The sequence below is a fragment of the Strix aluco genome, chromosome 9 (assembly GCF_031877795.1).
Source record: "Strix aluco isolate bStrAlu1 chromosome 9, bStrAlu1.hap1, whole genome shotgun sequence".
Classification (NCBI taxonomy): domain Eukaryota; kingdom Metazoa; phylum Chordata; class Aves; order Strigiformes; family Strigidae; genus Strix; species Strix aluco.
In genome coordinates, this window is record NC_133939.1 from 17,613,913 (window position 1) to 17,633,458 (window position 19,546).

Consider the following 19,546-nt stretch of genomic DNA (forward strand, 5'->3'; position numbering starts at 1 on the left):
GTATTTTATACAAATACTGGAATGGTACTGACACTGAAGCAGGCTCAAGACATGACAAAAGATAGACTATACTCAAAACATTGCATAAAATGAAGTAACATGCATGAAAATGGTAGAGGTGAACGTGCATACTTTTGAAGTTTAAATGCAGAATAGATATTTATAAGTCACAACACTTACGGCAAAGAGTAGCATTCCTCCACTCTATGCATATCCCAGCATTGATACATGACTCAGCATAGGCCTGCAGTCCATAGCATAAGGATGTTGCCTGTCCACCGGTGAAACACACATCGTAAACACAGTTTTCAAAGAAATTCTCTGGAGGCACTTTGGTATGACAATCCTTGAAGATTCCTGTGTAAATTAAGTAAGTTATATAGAAGGATAGAAAAAAATTGGGAATGATAAGATCACCACCACCATCTATTTTCTGTCACAGCAAATGTATTGTGAGTGCTCCAGGCTAACTTTGTTTAGTAAGTTAAACCAACACTTGAAGAAGAGCATGCACAAAATGACTTGGCCTTCTGGATCAGGCTTCCTTGTTTTTGCGTGACAGATACAACACAGCTTGCATAAATTAAGAGTTGCTGGCTAGGCAAACCACTAATTCTAGACAACTGCAGGGGCTGTCCAATGCAGAGAACATGTACAGAATTTCAGATAAAGTATCTGTAGCACATGCAATGACAGTACCCCCAAACTATTTCTTCCAGCAAGTGCAAGTCACTATAAAGCAAACAGCAACTATGGCTCCCTGTGCACATTCTCAGCTAAGCTTCATGGAACATTGGCACTGTCTTAATGGTTGACATATCTGGACCAAGCATCTGTGAGTTTTATGTTGGCCATTCACACTGGAGGTGAGCTCAGAACAACGGACTACATAGAGGAGGCAACACATATTATAATGTGCTCTATCACAAGGCTCACAGAGAATCACCAGCATACTACCTGTTGGGTCTGTGATCATGCCACACGCTGTGTTCTTCTTTGCTTCACTCTCCAGCACAGGATCACATTGCTCTTCTGTCCCACTGGAGCATCTGGGGAAAGCAAGCAAAATCAAATGTGTGTTTCACATCTCTTACTCTCAAATTTTCAGTGGAAGATTGACACATGACAACCCTGCACAACAGGGTGTATTTTATTACAATCACAAGACTTTATCCAGCTTCTTTGAAAAGCTGATGTCAGTCCTATCACTGAATAGACTCCCTTTTTGATGCCTTCTGGGCTATTCAAAGGCTTATTCTTAGCCGAAAAAAAGAGCTATGGAATCCAGTTATTGTTTCCAATCAGGGAACTGGACTGAAGTTCCATCCCCCCTCATGCTCAGCAGACAATTCCTGCTTTGGAAAACAAGACTTAAAGAACACCAGTACTCTTTTCATTCCCTGTTTAATGTAAAGGGTCAGGTCCCTACTTCTAATGGGCGGTTGGAAGATGTAAAGTGGTACTGGATGATGAAGCTAGGGAGTGGATGGATGTTTGATTTTATAGAGTTTGATTAGCAAATTCCATGTGATTAAATAATATACATACATGGTATTATTCTCAGGCACAAGCCAGCTTTGTCCAAAATCAATGGAACCACTTGCAATGTCACCATTGGGCTTTATGTTGTCATCATTTGGATCACCATTATAATTACCTGTGAGGGTGAAAAGAGATTTATGGAACACAGGAAGTTCACACCTGTAGAACAAACCTAGGTTTCAGGCTGTAAAATAAACTACAATGAACTAGAGAGAGTATATATGCAACATCAGTGTGTTGTAAGTAAGTAAGAAATAAGAAGATCTTAATTCTGTTTTAGACTTTGACCACTGACAAGGCCTGCTGTTTGGAGACTTGCGGACTTGAAGCAAGAAGTCTGTAAGTTCTTATATAACTAGGTCATATTGCATACAAGAAAGAATTGCTTAGCTAAAAAACTCAGGTTATTTCCTTGGATCCTACCTGCAGGATATTGGACTAAAAATCAAATGGTGTTATTGGCATCATTATATTCTTAGGCAGATTTCCTGAATTGAAAGTGTGAAAAACCCATGGAGAGATAATTGAACTAGGAAATTTCAGATGATCTAAATCAAAGAATAATTAGAAATTCACAAGACAAGCCACTCTTGTAATTTCTACAGTCCCATTTCCATCCTGAAGTACATTTCATATAATCACCTGGATTTCAGAATGTTGTTCCAACTGAACTTGCTCAGGTTCTGGCATTAGCAACATTGCTGTTGAAAAATTACTGGTTTCTACTAATTCCAGAGAGTTCCTACTCTCATTAGTTACATAAGCCACCTGTGACTCATTTATTTTGCTATCCTATTTGAATAGAATTTCTTACAAAACACAGTAGAATGTGCCCTTGGTGTCTGATCTTTCTCACAGGACTCTAAAAGGCCTCTATGTTTTGTATCATATATAGCACTTAATATTTTGTGGTATTTGAATTTTGAAAATAAAGTATGAGTTTTCTTATTCATCGAGTCCGTCAGCTCAGGATTATCCGTATTGGATCCTTGTCATTGTTTTATTTTAATGTAGACACTGCCTATCTTAGCTGGAATAAGAAGTAGGTAAAAATAAGCCTTAGTAGTTTAATTTCTCTTTTCTTTCTTTTCCTTCTATTCCTTTTTTTGTTTTTCCTTTGATCATATAAACATGATCATTCAGGTTTTATAAATACCTCCTAAAACAACACAGGAAAACAGCAGCAGGAAAGCCTGAGGATGTTGACAGTAAGCTATTCTGAAGATTGCTCTGTGCTGTGGAAACAGCCTCAAGATTTTGTGATTCACAAAATGAGATGGTATGTCATTCCTCACACTCAACAAAAGACAAATACATCAGAATATAAGTAACAGAAAAATATATTTATAGAATTCTTGAGTAGATGCGTGCAAATCTTTACTCTTTGTAAATTTAAACTATAGAACTGAAGTGAGGGTTTTTTTTTGTCTAAAAATGTTATTTGTAGATACACCTCACAACATTCCAAATGGATAATATGTTACCATGAATTTTGTAAGTAATAGTTCTTAGAAACTGAAAAACTCCAGCAAGTTTTCTTCACTACTGTAAATTCTAGTTCATTTGACAAGGACTAATTGTGTGTAGAATAAGTCTGACATGCTAAGGAAAAAAGTTCAAGTAATCACCAGCCTCCACAACTCACTAAAAAGTGACTAAGGCTATGACTTACCACAGAGACCACAGAGCAGACCACGGTAACTAGAGGGCACAGAGACTTCTGCATAGTGATTTCCATCATATCTCACCCACAGTCCAAAGTCAGTTTCCAAGAGAACATATCCACCACTGCTTTGAATACTGATCTTCTTTTCAATAAATACAGGTAGGTTCATTCTGCTGCCATTCACCTGTACAGCAAGTTGTAAAAGTCAGTGTATGGCTGCTGGGACTCCTACAACTACCAGCAGCTAGAATAGATTAGTGAAAGATACGATCTTGTGCACAAGGGAACTGGAAGTAATTAAAAACCACTTCATCTGAGCAAATTTGTTGGACATCTCATTAACAGAGGTACATTTATCTAATAAAAAAAGAATGCTTGCTATAAACTCTACAGAGAAAATATTTCATTATCTGCATGTCAGTTTAAAAAGATATGTCTTTTAAACAAGCGTTTTCTTACATTCACTTTCTTGTTTTTCAGCAAAGAAATCTGGTTGCCATAGACTTCCACTTGCACTGACTTCACATAAGAGACTTTGGTGTTGGCTCCTCTGTGCTCATTTGTTGTGGACACATCAAAGTATGGAAGCCTCTCAGTGACGTTGCACACTTTGGAGAGGGTGTAAGTGCAATTTCCCATGAAATGATGAACTCTGTGGTCAAAAGTGTTATAATGTGGGTCCCCAGAGGCACTGCAGGAAGCACGGCCTGGGAGGAAAGAAAGATAGAATAACTCCCTCTGAATCTCTACCAGACTTCTGCAGTTGCCTTGTTTCCACCTTTTTTGTTTGTTTTACTTTGTAATTGCTGCTCAGATATAAGTCAATAATGTTCCAAAGCCCAACTCAGTTTCCTGTCTTTAGACCCATAAGGAATCTGTACTTCTGTGTATCAGAAATCTATTTTAAAAAGCTTTGTTATTAAGACATCATTATATAAAGTGGAGCAGTAAGTTTTTAGTGTCCATGTCTGAAAGGCTGTTTCTGACTAAGTAGGAAGAATTTACTCCAAAACTGTACAGGGTTGGTTAGTCAGAGACTCATGAACTACCAGCTGTCTGGGGTTCTGTACTCACATCAGTTATGGAACTCCTATTGAACACTGTGAACACAAGAGGTCCTTTATATGCTTTTAAAAAGTATCAAAGTTAATCAGCCAGTGATAATACGTACAAATGGAGGTACGCAGTGTGTGCATTTGTGTGTGTGAGCTGGCGAAGATTTTGACTGTTAATAAGAAATTCCCATATTCAACAAAAAAATCTTCCCATCAAATCTTAGCAGAGTTGAGCCTGCAGGTGCTTTATGGTGTTTATCAACAACAACAAAAAATAATGAAAAGAGATCATTACCTCTTCTCTGCTTTTCAATGGCATGTTGCAAAAATAGCTACCCTTATGGTGTGTCTACATGTCAACCTTTACTGCTTACACACAAACGATTAAAACTCCAGGAATTACATACATAACAATGATTAAAAAAATGCAAAAGACATTCAAACTAGGTGAGTTAGCCTCTTTTGTACTTAAGAAGCTGACACATGTAGAATATCTTAATGCTAAAATTGGAGGAAAGAAGCAGATAAAACTTACCTAAACTGACATTTTAGTGTATTTCGTAAGTATTAAAATAACAGTACCCACAATGACTGAGTCTTTTCCAGGAAAATATACTTGGACTATATACAAAATAAAAACAGAATTTGGAAGCTAAATTAAATTTCTAAATGCTGCAAATAATAATATCTCTGTAACAGGTGAAAACTTGCCATAGAAATGGGTAATTTAAATATTTATGGATATGGCAATAATAGGTATGTCAGATAACTATCACGCAGCTGGTCTACTATTAACAAAAAACCCAACACTGTGGCAAAAGAGACCCAAGGCAGGACTTACACAGTCACTACTTAAAAAGAATCCCAGCACTGAAGGGCTGTCCCACCACTGTGTTTGGGTGAGCAAGGAAAAACTCCGACCCCCCCCCAGTTTAAGAACTCTGTCACTTTGTGGTGGAACCTAGATTAAGACAACTGAGCAGTTATGACAGGCAGTAAAAGATGGCTATGAGAAATGAGAGTACCTGAGCTCGGTGTGGGTCTTGGCAGTGATGGCGTGCGTGGAGGCTGCGTCGTAGTCTCCGGTAAGGGGATTGTGGGTGTTGGTGTCGATGGACCTAGCACAAGAGAGAGCTAGAGGAGATCTGCACCAACATGGGAGTTTTGCTGCAGGCCACTGGCCCACCCTTCCCAAACACCCCAACACTGTGACCAGAGAGGCCCCGGGCAGGGATTGCACAGTGACTCTTCATCAAAAACTCCAGCACTCAAGTGCTCTCCGACCAGCATAGCTGGGAGATACAAAGAGATGTGCAGCCCCTTCACTACAGACACTCCATCCCATGGTCATGGGCCTTGAAGGAAGCGAAATGAGCAGTTTCAACAAGCAGTAGAAGGTGGGAATGGAACATGGCAGTACCTGAGCTCGGTGTGGGTCTTGGCGGTGATGGCGTGCGTGGAGGCTGCGTTGTAGTGTCCGGCGAGGGGATTGTGGGTGTTGGTGTCGATGGACCTAGCACAAGAGAGAGCTAGAGGAGATCTGCACCAACATGGGAGTTTTGCTGCAGGCCATTGGCCCACCCTTCCCAAACACCCCAACACCATGACCAGAGAGGCCCCGGGCAGGGATTGCACAGTGTCGTCTCTGAATGAGCCCTGCCACTCAAAGGCTCTGCCACCAGCATAGCTGGCTGGCAAAAGCCAGTTAGGCACTTCACTACCTGTGCTCGATGTCTTGGCTGTGGGCCTTGTAATACAAGAACTAAAGAGTGACTGCAGGCAGTGCCAGTGCCCCAGTCTCCCTGAGGAAGGCCTGCTTGGGCACAGGCTGCATCAGTGACCTACAGGGCACTGCAAAAGCAGCCTGTGCTCCTGCCTCTAGCACAGCCTGCCACCTCAGTCGGTGACACCTCTCAAGCTGCCCTTCCCCAAGCCAAGCCTTGTACCTGCACAGGATCCCATTTCAATGGACAGGTCATCCAATGCTACGTCGCTCTGGATATCTTCACCCCATTCTCCCTCCAGGATAATCTACGGGAAGGAACGGTGCCCACCATTAGCTCCGGCTGCATGTGTGAGGTGCCATTAGGAAGCACGGTTCATCTCAGACGGCAGGGAGAGCCCGTGCCCTTACCTGCATGTTTCCTGTGCTGTTCAACGTGATCTCTCCCAGGTTCCATCTGTCCCCGTGGTTCCCAACGCTGCTCCAGACCAGCACTTGGTCTTCGTCCTTAGACACGTACACCCGCAGGGCCATTGTTTCAGCCGCTCCATACATGTGATACCAGAAGCGGAAGCAGTGCGGTCCTTCCAAACTGCACACCGGACTGACCAGATGAGCCACAAAGCCGGGGAGGGCATTGCTCCCTTGCAGGTAGATGTAGTAGCCATCTGAAACAAAGCATGAGCCACACCGTCACACGCATATCAAGTCTAGAGAAAGCAGCCAGGGACAACCCAAGCACAGCCCCGGGAGCACCCCCTGCTGCACTTCAAGGCAGGCAAAAGGAGAGCAGAGCAAACACAGGTCCTTTGCTAGCCACAACCCTCCCCAGCCCTCAGTCCACCTATGAACCGTGCTCTCTGAGCCGTGGCAGCTGTATGGCTTGGACTGGGCAAGGGCACCGCCTCCAAAGCATCGCCACAGTCTTCGCATGGCTCTGCGGCTTTGGGGCCCACTCATCGTTGGCTTCTGGAGAAGCCAGCATCTCCTAAAAGGGAGACCCGTTCCTGTTCCCCTGAGACAGCGGGGTCACCAAGCGGTGCATTACATTCCCCCTTGCATGGCAGGTCCTTTCCTGTCCTGAGGGTAACACAGACTGATTCCCAGGACTGGAATGCTTCCCAAAGGAAGGCTCTGGCTCTGGAGGAGACTGCCACAAACGGCTCTGGATCAAGGCCAGGAAACATGTGGCCTGCATTTGCTGTTAGAGGAGGTTGGTCGCCACCTCCCCAGGGACACCCCTCTGCCTGAAGAGCCACTGTGTACTGATTGTAGTGATTGCTGTTCCTACCTCCTGTTGTGTGGTCAGAGGAGGGGCCAGTATTTTGCGTGGGTGTTGGCCCCTTGTTCCTTATCCAGTCAATGCTGCTGTAATCTGCCTGGACCCACTCACAGAAGTCATAGTCGAACGTGCAGGTGAAATTGCAGTCGGTCGGGGGAGCTGTTTAGGGTGCAGAAAGGAAAGCAGAGTTTTTAGAGGGAGGGTGGCGCCACCTTTTCCGCGTGTCCCACAGGGCACGCCTACATCCCTGGCATGCTCATGGCCAGGTGAGGATGGCCAACCGAGTGCAAGTGCATGAGCTGAGTGCTTAGCACAGCCAAGAAAAGACATGGGTGGCTGACAACAGTACCTGTGCTTGTCCCAGGTGCGGTTGATGTTGTTGTATGCGGCGGCCGTGTTGAGGTGTCTGGCAAGGGGGCTGAGGTTGTAGGACCTTCTGGATGTACAGTGAAACAGAGGTGGAGAAGATGTGTTTCATAACGGGGATTTGCTCCTGGATGGGGAAGTTGCACCCTTCCCAAACACCCCCACACCACGGCAAAAGGAGCGCAGGACAGGAATTCCACGGTATCCCTGCCACAAAGAGTCTCTTCCCCCAAGGGCTGGCCCACCAGAACTGGTAGGCGACACATGGAGAAACCTCCACCACTGCTGCCCCATTCCTTGAATCTGGGCCCCAAAGGAGATCAACAGAACACTTACCACAGACAGTGCCAGCACTCCAGTCTCCCAGAGCAACGCCTGCCTCAGCACAGGCTGCGGCGTAGGCCCCCAGGTCGTTGCAGAACTGCTCCGTGCTGCCACCGGTGGCACACTGGTCATAGACACAGCTCTCAAAGTACGTCTTGGGCGGCAGAACTGCGTGGCATGGCTGGAACGGGCCACCGAGTTGCGTGAGGATTGCACACTGCTTGTTAGCTGCCTCCTCCTCGGAGGGGGAGCAGGACACAGGTGGGCCGATAGCTGGGTCACACCTACAAAGCAGACAGACAGTCCTGAGCTCACAACAGCCTGTGGAGCCCAGTCACACTGTTTCCTGACGTTCTCCCCCACCAACTCCACAGTCACTGGAGTCCAGATCCCACACTAAGACAAGGCACCCACGGCTGTCACTTGCAAGGGTGGGCAACACGGCCCACAATCACCACTCCCCTCTGTGGCATCAGGCAGACACAAACAAATGGCCGAAGCATCTGCGATCGCAACAGCTTGGGAAAAGCATCGTGCCAAGGATCCGGCCCACTCTCTCTGGGGCCAGGAACAGTGAGATGCAGTGGGTGGAGTGGTATGGCAGGGCCTCTGCACAAGAGGTCACCGAGGACCCCAGAGCAGAGTGCCTATGGGGAGAGAGCACCGTGCACCCTGACCGCATGGAAGGGCTTGGACACTGCCACAAGCAAGCCAGCCTTGAGGAGAAAGGGAAATGGCCACATGTCTGGCACCAAGTTGCAGACAGGACATCCCACTGGTGGGCGGAGCAGAGAGGTGAGACACAAGGACGATACGTCTGCTGCTGTGGAGACGCTGCGTGCTCTCACGTGCATTCCCACAACTGCCTGCCTCCTGTCCTTTGCCCCATGCCTGCCGTTACCAGCCCTCCCTCCCTGTGCCCCTCACAGCTCCCCTCTCCCGCGCTCTCTTTTGTCCGTCATCCACGCGACGAAACAACAACTCACGGCCACTCATCATCCAGCACCAGCCAGCTGGCTCCAAAGTCATTGACGCTGGGCACGACAACCCCATCGGGACGCATGAAGTCGTCCTGCTGGCTCCCAGTGTACGTCCCACACAGCCCACACAGCTCGCCCTTGTGCTTCTCAGACACCTTCACTAGGAGCTCGTGGTCCCCACTGAACTGCAGCTGCAGGCCCAGCTTGGTAGAAACCCGCACGTAGGAGCCACTCAGAGAAATGGTCACGCCGGGGGCAGGAGAAGCAGGCAGGGAGGCCAGAGCACCGTTGATCTGCATAAGGGCGAGAGAGGGAGACAGAAGCATAAAGAGATGCCCTCCACTGAGAGCTCACTGTTCTTCACTGTGATGGTGCCAGGGCCCAGTGAGTCAGAGGCGCTGATGGCGTGAGAAGCCCTGCCCTGTGAGAAACTCAACGGGAACAGCAGCGACTCTGCATATGGCACACGGAAAGCTCAGGAAAACAAGCTGAGAATCTGTTGCTGTGCGAGCAGCCGTATCTGCCCCGCTCAGAGCCTCGCTGTGCTCTTCTGTGAGCACGCCAGCAGGCTCAGGGAATATCAAGCTCTTCTTGGGGCCGTAATGGTGCCGAGGGCATCTGCTGTTCCCAGGTGTAAAAATGAGGGGCTTACGTAGACCGCCTTGTTCTTGCGCAGTGCAATGTGGAGGCCTTCCATTGACAGTGCCACAGAGTTCAGAGCCGTCCAGCTCTGGCTGCCGCGATGTTCGTTGCGGGTGGTGACACTGAACCCAACGGAGGACTTGTCACAGCCCGTCACGACCGTGTAGTTGCAGGAGCCCTGGAAGTGGTGAAGCTTCCCATCGAAGGTGCTGTAATGCGGGTCGCCGTAGATGTGGCAGAGAGCAGTGTCGGCTGGGTAACAGCCCCTCTGGCCGTTCTGGATCTTGCAGACCTCGTCCTCACCACAGGACAGCGCAGAGCAAACCATCTGGCCATTGGTTTCACACCGGCACTGGCGAGTGCAGTTCTCGTTCACAGAGGACTCGCCTTGCTGCAGGCAGAGAAACACGGAGCGCCAGTGTGTCAGGCAGGAAAGTAGAGGCAAGGGAGTGACCTGGGAGGGGCGCAAGCCAGCACAGGGTTTTCACTCACGCTGTAGTAGTTGCCCTCGAAGAGGCAGCCACAGTGGGCCTCGGGCACACAGGTGTCTCCGCTGAGGAGGAAGCCAGAGGTACACGCACAACCCTCCATGCAGGGCTTGGAGCAGTTCTGCGGGGCTTGTCGGTCAACACAGGTGGCAGGACAGCCGGTCATGCAAGGGTCATAGTAGCTGTTGGCGGGGCACTGAAGGGCTGCAATGGGAAGGGGACAATTAGCAAGCCCTCAAGGCAGGACAACCTTCTGGGAAGGGGAAGGCCAAAGACTTGCTTTGGCCAGAGGTTCTGCGCACGGGGAGCGGCACTTTTGCCTTCTGGCAACTGCAAGGCAGGTACTCACGGCAGAAGGTGGCATTCCTCCAGGGAAGAAGAGTCACGCCAGCTGCCTGGCATGCATCAGCGTAGGCCTCCAGAGCGGCACACAGGAACTCCTGGCCACCATTCAGGGCGCAAAGGTCATAGAAGCAGGTCTCAAAGTAGCTCTGGGGGTTGATCACGGCGTGGCACCGCTCAAAAGAGCCAGGCCTGGCAGTCAGCATGCCACAGAACTGGTCCGATCGGTAGAGCTTCTCGTCTTCCGCGCTGCAGGGTGGGGACGGGACGGGGACACCGCAAGAGGAGTCACTGTCTGGGACCTGCCAGCTCTCCCCCAGCGCATTGGAGTCTGCGGCTTGCTGCCCGTCGGGCATCATGTAGTCGTCCTCTCTCCGGTTGTTGAAGTTCCCGCACATGCCACAGGTCAGGTTGAAGTAGGTGGTGGGCACCTTCACCTCCACCGAGTGGTCAGTGTCGTAGGACACGCGGAGGTTGAAGTCTGTCTCCAGGACGATGTAGCGGCCACTCCTGCTCACCGTGATGGCACCTCCCGCTGCGCTCACCGGCAAGGTCTGGCGCACATTGTTCACCTAGGGCAGACGCACCGCAATGGGCCCCGGCCTTGGCCCTGGCCTCCCTGGGCTCCCCTGCCCCTGGGAAAGCAGCTGCCAGGCCAGGCACAGCAAACCGGTGCCCGTGAGGCCCTCACAGCCAGACGCCCCTGCGGCTTGCAGAGCCATGTCTCTGTTCTGAGCTCTGCAGGGGCCTCTGTTCAACATGGGCCACACTGACCGTTTGCCTCTTCCTCCCCCAACCCCTCCAGAAAAGAAAACAGAGCAACCCCGTGGCTTCAGGAGAACCCACGTGGGCCTGGGACAACGGGCATGTCCCGTACATGCCAGGCCCTGCCAGGAAAACCCAGCCCTGCCCTGCAACCGCACCACGCTCGTGCCAGCCTCCCTCGGTGCCTACCAGCACTTGGCTCTTCTCCTTCTTGACAATGGCAATGCGCTCTCCGTACACCTCAACCAGGACTTCGCGCACGTAGGACACTCTGGTGTTGCCACGATGCTCGTTCTTGGCCTCCACATTGAAGTAGGGCAGGGAGGTGCTGTTGGAGCACACTTTGGCCAGGGTGTAGGTGCAGTTGCCCATGAAGTTGTGCGTCACCTTGTCAAAGGTGTTGTAGTGAGGGTCGCCGTGGACGTGGCAGATGCCGTAGGAGTGTTCGAGGCACTGAGGTTTCCCATCCTGCACCCCGCAGTACTGGCCCGCAGGGCATGAGGCATTGGAGCACTGGAGTTTGCTTCCTCGCGCGGGACACGTGCACTTTGAGGAGCAGGTGTTGTCCGTCCAGAACTCTGAGCCCACGGGGTAGTGCTGCCCGTTGTGCCAGCACCCGCACTGCTGGCTGGGCACGCATCGGTCGTTGTAGAGCAGGTACCCGCTGTCGCACACACAGCCCTCCACGCACGGCAGGTTGCAGGTAACAGGAGCCATCGGGTCAACACAGGTGGCAGGGCAGGCTGCAGCACAGGGCTCGTAGTGGCTGTTGGCCGGACAGGTGATGGCTGCCGAGACAGAACACATGGCCGTTAATTACCTGGAGAATATAACACTTCTCTGTGCTGTATTTTCCCCTTTGAAAATTAAGAGTCTATATTTTCTCTGTGGTCTGCTTGGCTCCATGGGTGTTCTGAGTCATACCTGACCCAATGAAACAGAAACTGGTGCCTCTCCTGCTGACAGCTCCCTCTAAATCTCCACGGCACAGAACAAAAATATTTGTTATTCCCCACCTCGCTCTTTCTTTCCTATTTTGTGTTTTCCCGAGAGTAACGATTCGTGGTACCGTGTGTGGACTTACGGCAGAAGGTTGCGTTCCTCCACACAGGTATCTTGACGCCAAGCGACTGGCAGGCATCCGCGTAGGACTGCAAGCTCTTGCACAGGGCCTCGCGGTCCAGTCCCAGCTCACACAGGTCATAAAAGCAGGTGTCAAAGTAACCGCTGGGACTCAGCACAGCGTGGCACATCTGAAACGGGCCGCTGGTGTCAGTGAGGAGCCCGCAGAAGCGGCTGCTGGCAATGACTTGCTTGTCCGTCTCATTGCAGGCTGGGGTGGGGAGCGGTCCGGCAGAGCAGCTGTGGAAGGACAGGGAGAAGGGCCCTTGGGTCACCTGTGGGCTTCTCCTGGTGCCTCCCCCTCCCCTTGCCCGCCACGTCCCCAGTCCTGCTGGGGGGGCCACACACACCTGCTGTCGTTGGACACCTGCCAGCTGTTGCCCAGGCTGGTGGAGTCTGGCTCCAGCACCCCTTCCGGGTTCAGGAAGTCATCTGCTGCCATCCCATTGTAGTTGCCACACATGCCACAAACCTTCTGCCCAAAGGTGCTGGGAAGCGTCACCTCCACCCGATGGTTCCCATCAAACTTCACTCTCAAGCCAAAGTCTGTCGTCACCACCGTGTAGAACCCGCTGGATGAGACCTGCACACCCGCGGATGGGGTGCAGGGCAGGATCTCTGCCACTCCATTGACCTGGAAGGACGGAAGCCAAGACATGTGTTGGAGCAACCCCTTTGGCACAGCTCTCTCCTCTCACACAGCCCCACCGCCTCTCCCCCTTGCGCTTACCATCACCACTCCACCCTTTCCCAGCCTTATCCGCTGGCCAGCCACATCGACATCCACGTATCGGACATAGGACACGCGAGTGTTGCCTCCCCTGTGCTCATTGGCCGCTTCCACGTTGAAGTAGGGCAGCGAGCTGTTGCTCTCGCACAGCTTGGAGAGGGTGTAGGTGCAGGTGCCCATGAAGTGGTGTAGCTGCTTGTCAAATGTGTGGTAGTGAGGGTCTCCTTCCACCACACAGGTCCCTGACAGTGGAAAGACCAGAGGAAACATTCAGTTAAGCACCTCCTGTCGCCTCTGCTCCCCAGCCCACCTTGCACAAAGAACATCAGCCCCACGACTGGTCTGCTGCTTTTACCAAGAGACAGAGTTAGTGGAGATCTGTGTCCAGACTTGAGTATTTTTTCCAGGTTTCCGGTGCAAACCTCCTCAAACTCCTAAATGCCAGAAGCACAGGTGCCCCACCCAAACCCTCAGAAAGGGACTATTATTCAATGTGAGCCTCCTCATAGCGGGAAAGAGATGCAAAGCAAGTAACAGCCCTCCAATGCAAATGCACCATGTAGCCACTACAGGTTTTGAAGATGACTCAAAAAGCTACCAACAATAGGAGTACCTGAGGTTGTCCCAGGTGTTTGTGTTGGTGGTGTGTGTGGTGGCTGTGTTGTGGTGTCCGGCAATGGGGTCAAGGGTGTAGAAGGAAGTGGACCTGTAGAGAGACAGAGGTAGAAGTGGTCAGTGTCAACATGGGAGTTTTCTTGCAGGCCGCTGGCCCACCCTTCCCAAACACCCAAACACTGTGACCAGAGAGGCCCCGGGCAGAGATCGCATCTCAACAATAACTCCAGCACTCAGGTGCTCTCCAAACAGCCTTACTGGGAGATAAGAAGAGACATGCAGCTCCTTCCCTACAGACACTCCATCCCTTGGCCATGAGCCCCAGAGAAATCTAACTGAACACCTGCAACAGCAGTAAAGATGGGAAAGGAACATGGCAACACCTGAGCTCGGTGTGGGTCTTGGCGGTGATGGCGTGCGTGGAGGCTGCGTTGTAGTGTCCGGCGAGGGGATTGTGGGTGTTGGTGTCGATGGACCTAGCACAAGAGAGAGCTAGAGGAGATCTGCACCAACATGGCAGTTTTCCTGCAGGCCACTGTCCCACCCTTCCCAAACACCCCAACACTGTGACCAGAGAGGCCCCGGGCAGGGATTGCACAGTGACTCTTCAGCAAAAATCCCAGCACTCAAGTGCTCTCCGACCAGCATAGCTGGGAGATACAAAGAGATGTGCAGCCCCTTCACTACAGACACTCCATCCCATGGTCATGGGCCTTGGAGGAGCAAAATGAGCAGTTTCAACAAGCAGTAGAAGATGGGAATGGAATATGGCAGTACCTGAGCTCGGTGTGGGTCTTGGCGGTGATGGCGTGCGTGGAGGCTGCGTTGTAGTGTCCAGCGAGGGGATTGTGGGTGTTGGTGTCGATGGACCTAGCACAAGAGAGAGCTAGAGGAGATCTGCACCAACATGGGAGTTTTGCTGCAGGCCACTGGCCCACCCTTCCCAAACACCCCAACACTGTGACCAGAGAGGCCCCGGGCAGGGATTGCACAGTGACTCTTCATCAAAAACTCCAGCACTCAAGTGCTCTCTGACCAGCATAGCTGGGAGATACAAAGAGACGTGCAGCCCCTTCACAACAGACACTCCATCCCATGGTCATGGGCCTTGAAGGAAGCGAAATGAGCAGTTTCAACAAGCAGTAGAAGGTGGGAATGGAACATGGCAGTACCTGAGCTCGGTGTGGGTCTTGGCGGTGATGGCGTGCGTGGAGGCTGCGTTGTAGTGTCCGGCGAGGGGATTGTGGGTGTTGGTGTCGATGGACCTAGCACAAGAGAGAGCTAGAGGAGATCTGCACCAACATGGGAGTTTTGCTGCAGGCCACTGGCCCACCCTTCCCAAACACCCCAACACCATGACCAGAGAGGCCCCGGGCAGGGATTGCTCAGTGTCGTCTCTGAATGAGCCCTGCCACTCAAAGGCTCTGCCACCAGCATAGCTGGCTGGCAAAAGCCAGTTAGGCACTTCACTACCTGTGCTCGATGTCTTGGCTGTGGGCCTTGTAATACAAGAACTAAAGAGTGACTGCAGGCAGTGCCAGTGCCCCAGTCTCCCTGAGGAAGGCCTGCTTGGGCACAGGCTGCATCAGTGACCTACAGGGCACTGCAAAAGCAGCCTGTGCTCCTGCCTCTAGCACAGCCTGCCACCTCAGTCGGTGACACCTCTCAAGCTGCCCTTCCCCAAGCCAAGCCTTGTACCTGCACAGGATCCCATTTCAATGGACAGGTCATCCAATGCTACGTCGCTCTGGATATCTTCACCCCATTCTCCCTCCAGGATAATCTACGGGAAGGAACGGTGCCCACCATTAGCTCCGGCCGCATGTGTGAGGTGCCATTAGGAAGCACGGTTCATCTCAGACGGCAGGGAGAGCCCGTGCCCTTACCTGCATGTTTCCTGTGCTGTTCAACGTGATCTCTCCCAGGTTCCATCTGTCCCCGTGGTTCCCAACGCTGCTCCAGACCAGCACTTGGTCTTCGTCCTTAGACACGTACACCCGCAGGGCCATTGTTTCAGCCGCTCCATACATGTGATACCAGAAGCGGAAGCAGTGCGGTCCTTCCAAACTGCACACCGGACTGACCAGATGAGCCACAAAGCCGGGGAGGGCATTGCTCCCTTGCAGGTAGATGTAGTAGCCATCTGAAACAAAGCATGAGCCACACCGTCACACGCATATCAAGTCTAGAGAAAGCAGCCAGGGACAACCCAAGCACAGCCCCGGGAGCACCCCCTGCTGCACTTCAAGGCAGGCAAAAGGAGAGCAGAGCAAACACAGGTCCTTTGCTAGCCACAACCCTCCCCAGCCCTCAGTCCACCTATGAACCGTGCTCTCTGAGCCGTGGCAGCTGTATGGCTTGGACTGGGCAAGGGCACCGCCTCCAAAGCATCGCCACAGTCTTCGCATGGCTCTGCGGCTTTGGGGCCCACTCATCGTTGGCTTCTGGAGAAGCCAGCATCTCCTAAAAGGGAGACCCGTTCCTGTTCCCCTGAGACAGCGGGGTCACCAAGCGGTGCATTACATTCCCCCTTGCATGGCAGGTCCTTTCCTGTCCTGAGGGTAACACAGACTGATTCCCAGGACTGGAATGCTTCCCAAAGGAAGGCTCTGGCTCTGGAGGAGACTGCCACAAACGGCTCTGGATCAAGGCCAGGAAACATGTGGCCTGCATTTGCTGTTAGAGGAGGTTGGTCGCCACCTCCCCAGGGACACCCCTCTGCCTGAAGAGCCACTGTGTACTGATTGTAGTGATTGCTGTTCCTACCTCCTGTTGTGTGGTCAGAGGAGGGGCCAGTATTTTGCGTGGGTGTTGGCCCCTTGTTCCTTATCCAGTCAATGCTGCTGTAATCTGCCTGGACCCACTCACAGAAGTCATAGTCGAACGTGCAGGTGAAATTGCAGTCGGTCGGGGGAGCTGTTTAGGGTGCAGAAAGGAAAGCAGAGTTTTTAGAGGGAGGGTGGCGCCACCTTTTCCGCGTGTCCCACAGGGCACGCCTACATCCCTGGCATGCTCATGGCCAGGTGAGGATGGCCAACCGAGTGCAAGTGCATGAGCTGAGTGCTTAGCACAGCCAAGAAAAGACATGGGTGGCTGACAACAGTACCTGTGCTTGTCCCAGGTGCGGTTGATGTTGTTGTATGCGGCGGCCGTGTTGAGGTGTCTGGCAAGGGGGCTGAGGTTGTAGGACCTTCTGGATGTACAGTGAAACAGAGGTGGAGAAGATGTGTTTCATAACGGGGATTTGCTCCTGGATGGGGAAGTTGCACCCTTCCCAAACACCCCCACACCACGGCAAAAGGAGCGCAGGACAGGAATTCCACGGTATCCCTGCCACAAAGAGTCTCTTCCCCCAAGGGCTGGCCCACCAGAACTGGTAGGCGACACATGGAGAAACCTCCACCACTGCTGCCCCATTCCTTGAATCTGGGCCCCAAAGGAGATCAACAGAACACTTACCACAGACAGTGCCAGCACTCCAGTCTCCCAGAGCAACGCCTGCCTCAGCACAGGCTGCGGCGTAGGCCCCCAGGTCGTTGCAGAACTGCTCCGTGCTGCCACCGGTGGCACACTGGTCATAGACACAGCTCTCAAAGTACGTCTTGGGCGGCAGAACTGCGTGGCATGGCTGGAACGGGCCACCGAGTTGCGTGAGGATTGCACACTGCTTGTTAGCTGCCTCCTCCTCGGAGGGGGAGCAGGACACAGGTGGGCCGATAGCTGGGTCACACCTACAAAGCAGACAGACAGTCCTGAGCTCACAACAGCCTGTGGAGCCCAGTCACACTGTTTCCTGACGTTCTCCCCCACCAACTCCACAGTCACTGGAGTCCAGATCCCACACTAAGACAAGGCACCCACGGCTGTCACTTGCAAGGGTGGGCAACACGGCCCACAATCACCACTCCCCTCTGTGGCATCAGGCAGACACAAACAAATGGCCGAAGCATCTGCGATCGCAACAGCTTGGGAAAAGCATCGTGCCAAGGATCCGGCCCGCTCTCTCTGGGGCCAGGAACAGTGAGATGCAGTGGGTGGAGTGGTATGGCAGGGCCTCTGCACAAGAGGTCACCGAGGACCCCAGAGCAGAGTGCCTATGGGGAGAGAGCACCGTGCACCCTGACCGCATGGAAGGGCTTGGACACTGCCACAAGCAAGCCAGCCTTGAGGAGAAAGGGAAATGGCCACATGTCTGGCACCAAGTTGCAGACAGGACATCCCACTGGTGGGCGGAGCAGAGAGGTGAGACACAAGGACGATACGTCTGCTGCTGTGGAGACGCTGCGTGCTCTCACGTGCATTCCCACAACTGCCTGCCTCCTGTCCTTTGCCCCATGCCTGCCGTTACCAGCCCTCCCTCCCTGTGCCCCTCACAGCTCCCCTCTCCCGCGCTCTCTTTTGTCCGTCATCCACGCGACGAAACAACAACTCACGGCCACTCATCATCCAGCACCAGCCAGCTGGCTCCAAAGTCATTGACGCTGGGCACGACAACCCCATCGGGACGCATGAAGTCGTCCTGCTGGCTCCCAGTGTACGTCCCACACAGCCCACACAGCTCGCCCTTGTGCTTCTCAGACACCTTCACTAGGAGCTCGTGGTCCCCACTGAACTGCAGCTGCAGGCCCAGCTTGGTAGAAACCCGCACGTAGGAGCCACTCAGAGAAATGGTCACGCCGGGGGCAGGAGAAGCAGGCAGGGAGGCCAGAGCACCGTTGATCTGCATAAGGGCGAGAGAGGGAGACAGAAGCATAAAGAGATGCCCTCCACTGAGAGCTCACTGTTCTTCACTGTGATGGTGCCAGGGCCCAGTGAGTCAGAGGCGCTGATGGCGTGAGAAGCCCTGCCCTGTGAGAAACTCAACGGGAACAGCAGCGACTCTGCATATGGCACACGGAAAGCTCAGGAAAACAAGCTGAGAATCTGTTGCTGTGCGAGCAGCCGTATCTGCCCCGCTCAGAGCCTCGCTGTGCTCTTCTGTGAGCACGCCAGCAGGCTCAGGGAATATCAAGCTCTTCTTGGGGCCGTAATGGTGCCGAGGGCATCTGCTGTTCCCAGGTGTAAAAATGAGGGGCTTACGTAGACCGCCTTGTTCTTGCGCAGTGCAATGTGGAGGCCTTCCATTGACAGTGCCACAGAGTTCAGAGCCGTCCAGCTCTGGCTGCCGCGATGTTCGTTGCGGGTGGTGACACTGAACCCAACGGAGGACTTGTCACAGCCCGTCACGACCGTGTAGTTGCAGGAGCCCTGGAAGTGGTGAAGCTTCCCATCGAAGGTGCTGTAATGCGGGTCGCCGTAGATGTGGCAGAGAGCAGTGTCGGCTGGGTAACAGCCCCTCTGGCCGTTCTGGATCTTGCAGACCTCGTCCTCACCACAGGACAGCGCAGAGCAAACCATCTGGCCATTGGTTTCACACCGGCACTGGCGAGTGCAGTTCTCGTTCACAGAGGACTCGCCTTGCTGCAGGCAGAGAAACACGGAGCGCCAGTGTGTCAGGCAGGAAAGTAGAGGCAAGGGAGTGACCTGGGAGGGGCGCAAGCCAGCACAGGGTTTTCACTCACGCTGTAGTAGTTGCCCTCGAAGAGGCAGCCACAGTGGGCCTCGGGCACACAGGTGTCTCCGCTGAGGAGGAAGCCAGAGGTACACGCACAACCCTCCATGCAGGGCTTGGAGCAGTTCTGCGGGGCTTGTCGGTCAACACAGGTGGCAGGACAGCCGGTCATGCAAGGGTCATAGTAGCTGTTGGCGGGGCACTGAAGGGCTGCAATGGGAAGGGGACAATTAGCAAGCCCTCAAGGCAGGACAACCTTCTGGGAAGGGGAAGGCCAAAGACTTGCTTTGGCCAGAGGTTCTGCGCACGGGGAGCGGCACTTTTGCCTTCTGGCAACTGCAAGGCAGGTACTC

The 19,546-nt window shown here is 52.4% G+C and overlaps 1 protein-coding gene across 1 annotated transcript in view; it reads right to left on the reverse strand.

Annotated features, from left to right (window-relative positions):
* Positions 1 to 19,546, reverse strand: part of LOC141926875 (IgGFc-binding protein-like) — a 61,219-nt gene that overhangs the window by 18,771 nt on the left and 22,902 nt on the right. The window contains exons 31-73 of the mRNA XM_074833263.1: positions 19,141 to 19,403; positions 18,722 to 19,102; positions 18,413 to 18,490; positions 18,076 to 18,362; positions 17,578 to 17,736; positions 17,102 to 17,373; positions 16,749 to 16,835; positions 16,215 to 16,558; positions 15,970 to 16,105; positions 15,529 to 15,785; positions 15,341 to 15,425; positions 14,989 to 15,133; positions 14,815 to 14,907; positions 14,420 to 14,512; positions 14,026 to 14,118; positions 13,641 to 13,733; positions 13,338 to 13,375; positions 13,028 to 13,269; positions 12,648 to 12,931; positions 12,260 to 12,537; positions 11,365 to 11,963; positions 10,418 to 10,982; positions 10,010 to 10,272; positions 9,591 to 9,971; positions 9,282 to 9,359; positions 8,945 to 9,231; positions 8,447 to 8,605; positions 7,971 to 8,242; positions 7,618 to 7,704; positions 7,084 to 7,427; positions 6,839 to 6,974; positions 6,398 to 6,654; positions 6,210 to 6,294; positions 5,858 to 6,002; positions 5,684 to 5,776; positions 5,289 to 5,381; positions 5,151 to 5,224; positions 3,668 to 3,915; positions 3,215 to 3,392; positions 2,699 to 2,701; positions 1,549 to 1,657; positions 958 to 1,049; positions 181 to 357 (exon numbers count right to left, since the gene is read on the reverse strand). Of these exons, the coding sequence (XP_074689364.1) occupies positions 181 to 357; positions 958 to 1,049; positions 1,549 to 1,657; positions 2,699 to 2,701; positions 3,215 to 3,392; positions 3,668 to 3,915; positions 5,151 to 5,224; positions 5,289 to 5,381; positions 5,684 to 5,776; positions 5,858 to 6,002; positions 6,210 to 6,294; positions 6,398 to 6,654; positions 6,839 to 6,974; positions 7,084 to 7,427; positions 7,618 to 7,704; positions 7,971 to 8,242; positions 8,447 to 8,605; positions 8,945 to 9,231; positions 9,282 to 9,359; positions 9,591 to 9,971; positions 10,010 to 10,272; positions 10,418 to 10,982; positions 11,365 to 11,963; positions 12,260 to 12,537; positions 12,648 to 12,931; positions 13,028 to 13,269; positions 13,338 to 13,375; positions 13,641 to 13,733; positions 14,026 to 14,118; positions 14,420 to 14,512; positions 14,815 to 14,907; positions 14,989 to 15,133; positions 15,341 to 15,425; positions 15,529 to 15,785; positions 15,970 to 16,105; positions 16,215 to 16,558; positions 16,749 to 16,835; positions 17,102 to 17,373; positions 17,578 to 17,736; positions 18,076 to 18,362; positions 18,413 to 18,490; positions 18,722 to 19,102; positions 19,141 to 19,403 (8,433 nt within the window). The remainder of the gene's footprint in view (positions 1 to 180; positions 358 to 957; positions 1,050 to 1,548; positions 1,658 to 2,698; positions 2,702 to 3,214; positions 3,393 to 3,667; positions 3,916 to 5,150; positions 5,225 to 5,288; positions 5,382 to 5,683; positions 5,777 to 5,857; positions 6,003 to 6,209; positions 6,295 to 6,397; positions 6,655 to 6,838; positions 6,975 to 7,083; positions 7,428 to 7,617; positions 7,705 to 7,970; positions 8,243 to 8,446; positions 8,606 to 8,944; positions 9,232 to 9,281; positions 9,360 to 9,590; positions 9,972 to 10,009; positions 10,273 to 10,417; positions 10,983 to 11,364; positions 11,964 to 12,259; positions 12,538 to 12,647; positions 12,932 to 13,027; positions 13,270 to 13,337; positions 13,376 to 13,640; positions 13,734 to 14,025; positions 14,119 to 14,419; positions 14,513 to 14,814; positions 14,908 to 14,988; positions 15,134 to 15,340; positions 15,426 to 15,528; positions 15,786 to 15,969; positions 16,106 to 16,214; positions 16,559 to 16,748; positions 16,836 to 17,101; positions 17,374 to 17,577; positions 17,737 to 18,075; positions 18,363 to 18,412; positions 18,491 to 18,721; positions 19,103 to 19,140; positions 19,404 to 19,546) is intronic.